Source organism: Fulmarus glacialis, unplaced genomic scaffold, assembly GCF_000690835.1.
Source record: "Fulmarus glacialis isolate BGI_N327 unplaced genomic scaffold, ASM69083v1 scaffold32983, whole genome shotgun sequence".
NCBI lineage: Eukaryota > Metazoa > Chordata > Aves > Procellariiformes > Procellariidae > Fulmarus > Fulmarus glacialis.
In genome coordinates this window covers 866-11,478 of record NW_009202862.1, presented here as the reverse complement: position 1 = coordinate 11,478, position 10,613 = coordinate 866, and the positions used below count along the sequence as shown (strand labels likewise).

General features: G+C 40.7%; 1 protein-coding gene across 1 annotated transcript; it reads left to right on the top strand.

The window, feature by feature from the left end:
* Positions 1-67: 67 nt before the first annotated feature.
* On the top strand, positions 68-4,756 carry EPCAM (epithelial cell adhesion molecule; the record flags this gene model as incomplete). Its single annotated transcript, XM_009574450.1, has 8 exons — positions 68-172; positions 811-1,051; positions 1,345-1,410; positions 2,676-2,739; positions 3,115-3,216; positions 3,378-3,572; positions 3,993-4,034; positions 4,715-4,756. Coding segments are annotated over 8 exons (857 nt in total), but the record flags the coding sequence as incomplete, so codon positions are not given.
* Between the last annotated feature and the right edge of the window lie 5,857 nt (positions 4,757-10,613).

Below are 10,613 nucleotides of genomic sequence, written 5' to 3'. Positions count from 1 at the left end.
CGGTGCCGCGGGGTGCCCGGCTGCTTGCCCGGGGGCGTCCGCGATCACAGCCGCGCTTCTCTTCCAGCGTGCATCTGCGAGAAGAACAAGCGTGTCACCAACTGCAGGCCGCTCAACGGCGTCTGCTGGTGCGACTCGGTCGGCTCTGGCGTGTCTGTGAACTGCAACACTTGTGAGTAAAGCACGCGTGTCGGCTGCGGCTTGGCCTGGGTGTGCTCTCTGGTACGGGGCAGCAAGGAAAAGTGCCAGCTAAACTCAAGGGAATATGTGAAAATGACCATTGAGTTTCTGGCAAAAAATGGCAGCAAGGAAGGAAAGTTTCTTCCTGGTCTTCCAGATCAACTGGCAAAAGAAAATAGGCGTTTAGGATTCCTCCTGTGTAACTTATGTGGGTGTGGATACGCTTATACTGATGCAGGCTCCCCCATCCTCCTTAATATTTGGTCTCTTAATGGCAAGGGTTTCTCAAAGATTAATTTTTAGCTTCCTTCTAAGCACATACCACGACTTCTACAAATCTAGAGGTGAAAGAGCCGTGTCTCAGGACCTTACTCTTGATTCGAGCCCAGCTAAGCTATAAATGATCCTCTGGCTGGACGAAATTGAAGGTGGCTGGACTTCTTGTGCGTTTGGCTTCAGAAGCTGACGTACCGCAGTTGTGTTGACTTTCTGCGCCACCTACATGTTAGGCACCCGCTTTTCCTTGTAATGGCTTTAAAACTAGTTGCTTCTGATGTAACCTTGTGTTTTTACAGGCTACAAGCTCTGTTTTGAATGTGCCGTGTAATGTGACTTTCTGGTTATTTTTAGTGACTTCAAAATGCCTGTTGATGAAAGCAGAAATGACAGGCTCAAAAGCAGGTCGTCGTGAGAAACCGAAAGATGCATTTGAAGATACTGATGGCCTTTATGATCCTGAGTGTGAAAATACTGGTGTGTTCAAGGCGAAGCAGTGCAACGGAACCACCTGTTGGTGTGTGAATACAGCTGGTGTTAGAAGAACTGACAAACATGATGCAGACTTGAAGTGCAATCAATTAGTCAGAACGATGTAAGTCTTTCAACAGGGTGTGCTGTGATGTGAAAACATTCCTGTGTGAGGTTCTGTGCTGTAGAGGATTTATCTATGTGAATGATGTGCTGGGGATGAATGAAGATGGAGCAATAAACACTTGATTACTGCTTTTGTTTTCTTCTTCAGAAACAAGGAGACATTGAAGGGTTTTGGAGGGGGCTTGCTTTGTTTTTCTCTCACTGCTTTTTTTCTTTGGGGTTAGATCTTTAGTATGTGTTGTTATATGCATGTGCTTTAAGAATATTCATTGTACTTGCCTATTACTTCAGGTGGATCATCATTGAAATGAAACATGCTGAGAGAAACACTCCTCTGAACACTGAGTCTTTAAAGAAGTAAGTGATGATAGTAAGATGTCATGGCAATGTCTGCATGATAGATATCTAGTGTATTTCTAAACAATTGCTTAAAAGCATTGTCAAACCTGTGATCTCATTTGTAAGACATCTTAGAAGTGACCTACAGATCCCTCATAGACTTGCTTTAATTTTTATTGGAAATAAATTAACCGCTAATGAGATTCACTTCCATTTAAAATTGATGGCTACTTTTTTTATCAAGTCAATATACTGAAGGAAATGGAAGGTAATAAGGTGAAACTGCCCAAAAAGTAAGCTGACAAAGATGGTGAAGGCACTGCATAGAAGCAGCAGGAAAAAAAACAAGTTTAGCTATTTTTTGGCTAAAATAAAATCTTATGTCTCTCTGTCAGAGGTCATATAGCAAGAAAAATGTGCTTGTAACTATTAGATTCCCCCCCGCCCCCCTCCTCCCACGAACAAAAGCTGCTACTCTCTAGCTTCTCTTCTGAACTCTGAAAACTGTTCAAACCCTTCTCTCTAACACTGCAGTAATGTGTATGTTTATTTTTCAGTAAGTGCATCTTCACTGTTAGGAACTAACAGAGCTCTAGTATAATTTAATAATGAGTGTACCGGGTTTGGTTGGGATGGAGTTAATTTTCTTGGTAGCCGTCGATACGGTGCTGTGTTCTAGACTGGTGACCGAAACTGTTAATAAGTCACCAATGTCTTAGCTGTTGCTGAACAGCGCTTACGTAGTGTCGAGACCTCCTCAGACTCTCACCCTGCTGCCCCAGTGAGTAGGTTGGGGGTGGGCAAGAGGTTGGGAAGGAGACACAGCAGAGACGGCTGACCCAAATTGACCAAAGAGATATACCATACTGTATAATGTCATGCTCAGCAAAAAATCCGGGGGGGGGAAGTTTTTTCCCAAGGAGCCACTGCTCGGAGATTTGCTGGGCATCAATCTGCTAGTGGTGAGTGATTGCTTTTGCATCACGTGGGGTTTTTTATTTCCTCCACCCAACCTTTTCACTTACTAGACTTGTCTTTATCTTGACCTATGGCGGGGGGGGGGGGGTGTTCTTGCTTTTGCCCTTCTGACTCTCTTCCCAATCCTGCTAGGGGAAAGTGAGTGAGAGACTAGGTGAGGGTTTATCTGCCAGCTGGGGTCAATCCACCACAGAGAGATTGCAGGGAAAAAAAAAAAAAACAATTATACTAGTCTTCCCTACTTCTGAAAATAGATGTGTAAAATAGTCCTGGTTTTAACAGCTATGGCTTTAATATCCTCACAGGTTCTTCAAGGAAACAATTACCAATCGTTACATGCTGGATGGACGCTATATAACCAGTGTTCTGGTAAGAGGCACATAATTTTTAGTAAGGTATCAGAAGTTTTTGTTGTGAATAACTTCGAAAACTCTTGTCTGACTAATGCAGTACAGCATAACTCTTATTAGAAGCTCTAAAAATAGCGACACTTACTGAGCAGCTAGCAACTGAACTGCAACACTGAGAAATTACTTATTGCTCTCCTCAGTCTGTAGATTAATTGTTACTTTGCTTCACTAAAAAAGTGGAATTTGAATCATACTGTAACAGTTGGCTTAAGAACAAGTACCATAAACTTGATTCAGGATGTGAGTTCACAAGTTGGATCATAATATTTTGCTGTGTATTTGATAGTTGGAATTATACTAGCCCCTTCTTAACACTACACTATATTTTTTGCAGTATGAAAAACCTTACATTACTATTGATTTGAAGCAAAATTCCTCAGAGAAATCTTCTGGAGATGTGGATATAGCTGATGTGGCCTATTACTTTGAAAAAGATGTAAGTGTGTCATGGGTAAAGTCTGCCAAAGACTAGATGTGTATATTGCATTCAGTAGTCTTACTGTGTACTGGCTGAAGCGAGATGAATTATTGCAGTGCTTAGATGAATGCCTATTACAATGTGAACTAGCAAGTCTCTTTTTTCCTATCTGTTCTTAGGTAAAAGGTGACTCCATCTTTCATAATAACAGACTAAACGTCAGCATTGATAATGAAATGCTGCGTTTTGAGAAGACAGTGGTCTACTACGTTGATGAAATAGCACCGGAGTTTTCCATGAAGTCTCTGACTCCTGGCCTCATTGCTGTCATTGTAGTAGTAATAGTAGCAATAGTTGCTGGAATTGTTGTTCTGGTAAGTTCTAACAAGGCTGCCAAGCAGAACGGGTAACAGTGTAATCTGGGAAATAACAACATACCAAGGTAATTGGACTCTGATAGAAATAGTCTTCCTCTGCAAACTGGCTTCTGTTTTGAGACGTGGTAGGTGGGAAGGGGGTGATAGACATACCATCACTGTTTCAGGTTACGACTGAAGGGTCTTGCATGGAAAATGAAAGTGTTAGGAAAAACTCATTGAGGTGAAGAAAATACCTGTCTTGCCTCTTGGATTAAAGTAGTCGAGACTGACAGACAGCCTCTCGTGTACCTCGCTTTGGAAGGATGGGGAAGGGAAAGCTTCAAGTTTGGAGTTTTAAAGTCACAACCAGATAAAGTTACATGTAAGTCAAGACTTAAAGAAAAACTTCACAATTATTCTGTCCTTCTCTTACAGGTCTTCACAAGGAGGAGGAAAGGGAAGTACGTGAAAGCAGAGGTAATTAACTTTTCTTTATGGTGTTTGTGCAGGGAGGAGGCTGGCCAGAATCCAGAAGCTCCTAAGTTTGCTCTAGGTTAAAAGCTTGCTGTGGGTGCTTCAGATGTGTTCAAGGAGACTGAAAGTATTCAAATTCTGTAACTAGTTTTCATCTCTATGTAGTGCACCATGTTCGTTCTGCACTAGTTTCAAAGGCAACTGGTGATCTGCTGTGTTTCCCAGGGGTGGGGGGCAGTGCTGACAGCAAGTACTAATTTTACATATCTATAGCGAGGGCCATACAATCCACAGGAAATACTGATAGTCTTGTTCTGTGAAGACCTTTACTTGAGGTATTTGCATGGAGTTTGCAGCTTCTATTGAAGAGCTGCTTTCCAATGGAATAGTAACATGGTACTAGTGCATGGTGCTTCACCCCAAGTGTAGAGCCTTTTGTACAGGAATCCAGAGGGTGTTGTAGCTAAATAGTAAAGTCTGCTCCCTGCACACACCCCAAACAGTGCTGTGGATTTTTTAAAAATAATAATAAAGCTGAAGTGTTAAGTGGTCTTGGCATGTTTGATTCTTAGTGTTACATCAAATCCCTTTGCTAATGAAAATCTGGGTTGTTCAGTCCTATTGACTTTTTGTTGTTGAGAAGTAGCACAAATGTTGACCTCCATCTACCTCCTCCCCTCCAGGTAAAGGAAATGAATGAAATGCATAGAGGGCTGAATGCGTAATTACATCAGCTGAAGACAGTAAGATTCAAAGAAGACGACAACAGAAACATTGGAGGCATGGATCTTAACTCTTAAAAGATTCCTCCTGAAAGGGAGGCAATTGTGCTTACTTAATGATTGTTAAAACTCTTAACAGCCAAGACTAGTAACCATGCTCCTACTTTTATTATTTGTTGAGAGTTAAATCTTAAACGCCCCATCTTACTCAAGTCAAACTTAACTATTGCTCCCTGGTTTTATTTTTTTTATGATGATGAAATGAGTCGACAACTGCTGTTACTAGAGTTTTGGAGCAACCATGCTTAAATGGTTATTTTACCCTTGTGGGAGGTTTATTGAAAATAATGATTTTTGTAGCCGTGTTGTAACAAGACTGTCTCCTGTTAAGTGAACGTGACGTTTTTATGGCTGTTTGTACATATTTGAAGTTGCTGTAACTTTTTTATGACTTGAATTAATAAAACTTTGAAACAGGCTTCTAGTTCTTCCATGTTGAAATGATGATGATCTGCTAAGTTACCGTGCTTACAAATTCAGCAGTGTTAATATTTCTTTAAAGCAAGCAACCTCAGCATAGGTGAAAATATTCTAGAACTCCAATTAACAAAGTTTGTATTAGCCATCTATTATCTCAATAGCATGATTTTTTTTTTCTTAAAGCTGTGAAAAGTATGCTTTATCCTGTTTTCCACTCTTAATGTGCAACAGGAGTAAAATGATAAAATACAGATTGTTTGTATAAAAAATAAACATGCTGTGAATGTAGCAATTTCAGGAATGCATAGACTGCTCTTTCAAATGCCACGTAAGTATTTATAATAAAACAAGCCTCTAATCTAGAACATCTCTGGTGTAGGGTTGGGGGTGGGTAGCCTTGGCATCTGACTGTGGAGCTGGGGGAGAGTTATTACCCCATTGCCATGATTTGCGTAGCTATCCATTGCGAAGATGTTGCACAGCTAGAATCTGTTTCTGCTGTTACTACTGTTTATTGTCATGGAGGCTGACCGAACTTACACAGGCAATCTACCTCCCACAGCTTTGGATAAAAGAGCTTGTTTTGGCAGTCTGTAATCTATGTAATGTATATTGGCTAGCAAGTAAACATGTACAGTCCATCCAGCATATCTGATTTATAAAGGAAATGCTGTAACTCCTGTTGCCAGAGAAATAATGAGATACAAGATAAGGAACTGAATGATAAATCTTATTACTAATGCGGTGTTTGTTTTGACCCCCCTCCCTTAAACAGGAAAAGTAGGATTAACTACTGAGACGATATTCTACATACTGTGTTCATAAAACTAAATGTGAAACATACCCCATTAGAGAGCTTGTGCGCGTCTGCTAAATACAACAGGGAAGTTACTGGACTGCATTGAATGTCGCAGGTCACCAGTCTATCTTCTGCCTTTGAACAAGGTGGTAGCTGACATGCACGTGTTACTGTGTTGGATGTTGAAATGTAGGCAGCGACTGTTTCCTTGGGTCTTCCACCATCTGATGCGATGAACTTAGGGGTGTGTGCTGAGCTGCTGCAGTCTCCAGGTTTTATGAAATTTCTTTTGGGTCTACAGTATGTTTTGGGAAGTGGAGACATGTGCATTGATTTGCTCTGTCAAGCTGCGGCTCCTGCTAAGCACAAAAATCCTGAAGTAGGGAATTTACTGGAGTGCTTTGCAGCCTTTTCAGGCACTTTTTCAGTGACAACTTCTGTAGGGCAGTCTCTCCCTCTGCTGATATATGCCACTCCCTTTCTCCCCAGGTATGCAGGTGGTCTGCTGACGTATGATGAATTTCATACAATTCTGTAAGCTGTTAAAAAAAGTCTAGTTTTCAGTAAGCTTGCCTTTTGCTGAGTCATGTGTATTACTGTCCTCCCCAATTCTTCACTATTTCCATATTCTGTACTTTCTTAAATATCTACAATACGGTATCCTTGCCATTCTTTTTTTCTCCCCAAGATAATAATGCTATTGTTTCCTTTCCTCCTCCTCTTCCTACCTTTCCCATTTCATGCCTTATTTTTGGCCTGTGGGATGGAAAGAAATGTCATGTGCTGTGGTTGGGCTGGAGCTACACATGTGCTGACTTGACTGGCTTCTAAGTACCTGCTGTGTGGCCTGGACCTTGTCCCAGTTGGTTTGTTTGGAAATTGTTTTCTCCCTACTTTTCCCACAGTAGAGGAAGACATCCTTTTCCATTTTTTTGCCTAATGGAGCTTTTCATATTAGATACTTGCACAAGCTTTTTGTCTCTGATATGGTCTGCTCCCTTGCCAAATTTGACTGAAACTAGCCAAGGGGTCAGAAAAACACAAAGTTTACAGAAATTAATTCAAAAATAGAAGAGTGTAACTAAATCCACAACTGAAGAGATCACTGTATCTGTTTCTAAACTCAGTTACTATGGTACAAACATGATGCTGCTCAGCTCTCAAAATGGTGGTCAATAATAATAAGTTTTTCTCTAGTTTCCTTTTCTAAATAGTTTTATTGACCTTTGTAACTGGGTTTTGTTTTGTTTACTAAACACTGCACTTGTGCAACAGTCCAGCTGCATAAAAGTGTGTATTTATGGGGAAATGGAAAAGGATGAGGGGGACAACAGTTGAGAAACTAGTGTATCAGCATCCTGCAGCTTTATTGTGTTGTATAGTTTTTTATAACTAGAGGAGACTAATGTGCTGAAATGTTTTAAAAAAACAAAAAGCCGCTATTGGGTAGTGTCAACTCTCCACATATGCATGTGATGTTTCTTCTCATATATAGAGCAGTTTTGAACTGCTGGCAAAAATGATTGCTATTGAAAAATAATATGGTATTAAATAACAAAATACGGGGTTCTCTATTTTAATACTTTGAAAGCATTCAGCAAAGTTAAAAAGCAAGTTTCCTGTAAAAGAAACAAGCCAATAGAACTTAACAAAAGAGTATTAGTTCACTGCACCAATTTTTGACAAGGTAAATATTTTGATACTTCCATTTGCCTAATTCATTAACTTCCTTCCATGAAGGAGCATGTTTTTTAAATCTAAAGTTCTACACAAAATTGTGATACCATGTTCCCTCTCTTTTCATGTAATGTCAATTGTGATAAAGGATATGAAGGGCAGACTGAAGATTTATTAAACAATTTGAGACTGAATAAATGAGATCTTTTGTTACAGAGAGGGGATGGATACAAACTGTGCAAGAAACCCTAGTAATAATATTTATCTTAGTGCCTATGTACAACATGGGAAAATAGTGTTTGTATAGGCAAGTGCAAATCTATTACTTCCTTATGAATTATTACACTAGCATATATATATTAATTATTATTACTGCTGAGCAAAATTAAATAAATGTTTATGCAAAGACAATGAGAGACTTTTTAGAAGAGGATATGCAAATAACGTATTTGAGAAAGCATGACCAATAAAGTCTATACAACTTTCTTCCAAAGACCTAAGTAATCCCTACGCATGGTTTCCACAACTACAGAATGAAAGGTCAGTGTTGCGTGTGTAGGGTCTGTTGACAGTAGCATGCTCATTATCCTCCCAAACAGTCATAGTAAGTTTAGTGAGAGAAATAACATTGTGAACAATGTTTATTTATGTCCTCACCTGCTGGACTTTGATTGCTACAATATATAGTGACTTTGGATTACAGACTGCTTGAAATAGCCCAAAAAATATTCCAGGTAACTAAAAATGCTAGCAGCTCTGCTGCCCCAACTTTACAACTGCTGGTTGCTGAATTCTAGCAGCTCCCAGGAGAGGCTGCAGTCTGGTATTACAAAGGTCCATCGCTGGGCATATGGGCAGTCAGGCACGCGGTAGGGGTGCCTTGTATGATGGCGACAGTTGGGCCCATCCCTGCAGAATTTTATGAACTTTGCTAAAATCTTTGTCCTCCTTGTCTTAGCAGTGACATGCAATGGCAGACATACGCAAGGGAGAGGGTAGAAGATAAAAAGGTGGTGTGTAATGTTAGAGGCAACACTTACCAGCTTATAGCATGTAAAAACTTCATACATGTAAAAAGTGTTTTTTTCTCTACTAACTCCTAAATGCACTGTAGAATTCTTACACATTCAGGTGCCTGCAAAGTAGACCATGGCAGTGCCAAACTGGTCTGAGTAAAAAAAGTGCATACAAGAAAGCTAAAAGGTTCTTTCCAAGGCAACAGCCACATTTTCTGTTTTCAAACTTACATTAACTAAATATTGTTGTTAGTATTATCTTAAGTCTCTGCTGCATTATACCTGTGCACACATACATACACATCAGTCTAATACAAAATTTTTTGGTCACATCCCCACCAACTCAAAAGCATTAGAGCTGCCATAGATCACACTTGTATACTAATTAACCTTTGGTGAAAGAAGATTTATTCTTTTTTTTCTGCAGAGTGGTTAAAGGACATTCATTTTCCTAACTGAAAAGCCATTGCAACTTTTCTGTATATGCTAGTTATGCATAAGAAGGCAACAAAATTAATTAAGCTCTAGATTAGCATCCATTTTCCATCTGCCACGCATAACAATTACAGCCATTTTCTCGTTCCCGTCGCTCCTGGTAGGCAAGGGAGAAAGCAGGAACTGCTCTGTTAGCAACAGCATGGTGAAGCAACCAAGCCTGGCAACAGGGAGATGGTCCCGGTTCAGAGTTAGAGCTGTGCGGATCAGCCGGTGCACCGAGCTGCCCTGGAAGAACGGATGGGGAAAAGAAAATGGCAGAAGCTCAGAGGAAGGGTGATCAATCCGGTGACGTTTGTGCAAGAGATGTCACAACATAAACGTTTTTCACGACTGTGAACACTAAGAGCGTTAGTGGCTGGTTTGGGTGGTGGCTTTCTGTAAATGGGAGCCTGAAGCTCAGCAGAGCTGCCTTGAGCAAACTACTGAATGAAGAGGTGTAGCCAGCCCAGAGGAGAGAGAATGAAGCACTGCAACGTGCAGCAATTACAGCTTAGCAGACATTATTGTATCTCTTTTGAAGGTGATAATAAGGTCCCCGGAGCCCACCTCCTCTCCAGCTGTTTGTACAGGACACTCTTTTCCTTCTTTTCCTTCTTGTCCTTATCTGTAGTTATCGGTATGTACAAAGACAAGCACTCCCAGCTATTCATAATGTGTATTTTGGGCTGACCTGGTATTATCACCTCTTGGCAAGGTTGCCTGACATGAGTGCCTTCAGAAGGTTGTGTATTTGCTAAATGACAATTATTTAGGCTGAATTTTCCTATGTGAGTACTGCCGTAAGCAAACACTTTTGGTGGAGGAAAGTATCGGACCAAATAGTTTAGCCACTTCTGAAAATAAGGCTAGAAAAAGTACACTTATTCATACTGAAAATAAATCCAACTACCCTGCCAGAGTGATGTCATTTTTACAACTGTTATGGAGATAAGAGAAAGATTTTGGGCAACTACAAAGCTGTCAAAGCTTTAGTGACCTTATGCTTTGCTTCTTCCTTCATAAGTCAAATGGAGGCAGATTGGGCTTTCTCTTCTCCACAAGAACTGCCTGTAGTCCTTCAGTGTGTGCATTTGCAAAAGGGCTTTGAAGGCCTTTTCTGGAAAACCTGTGTTACCTCAGGAGTACAGGTTTGGGTGGGGAAGGCTGAGGTGGGGACAGGAGGCCCAGGGTGACACGGGGCAGAAGTGGGGACACCAAAGCATTCCCTGTGGAGGGACAGCCAGCACATGGCAACACCTTCAGACTGAGGTATCAGGGTGGCCCCAGTTGTTAAAGGGTAGTTTAGTGTGAAAACCTGAAATAGTCCTTACGTGGGCCCCTGAGGGCCTTTTGGAAAGCACCTACTGACACCAAGAAATATTAAAGATGAGCACATTGATTCAGTGAGTGG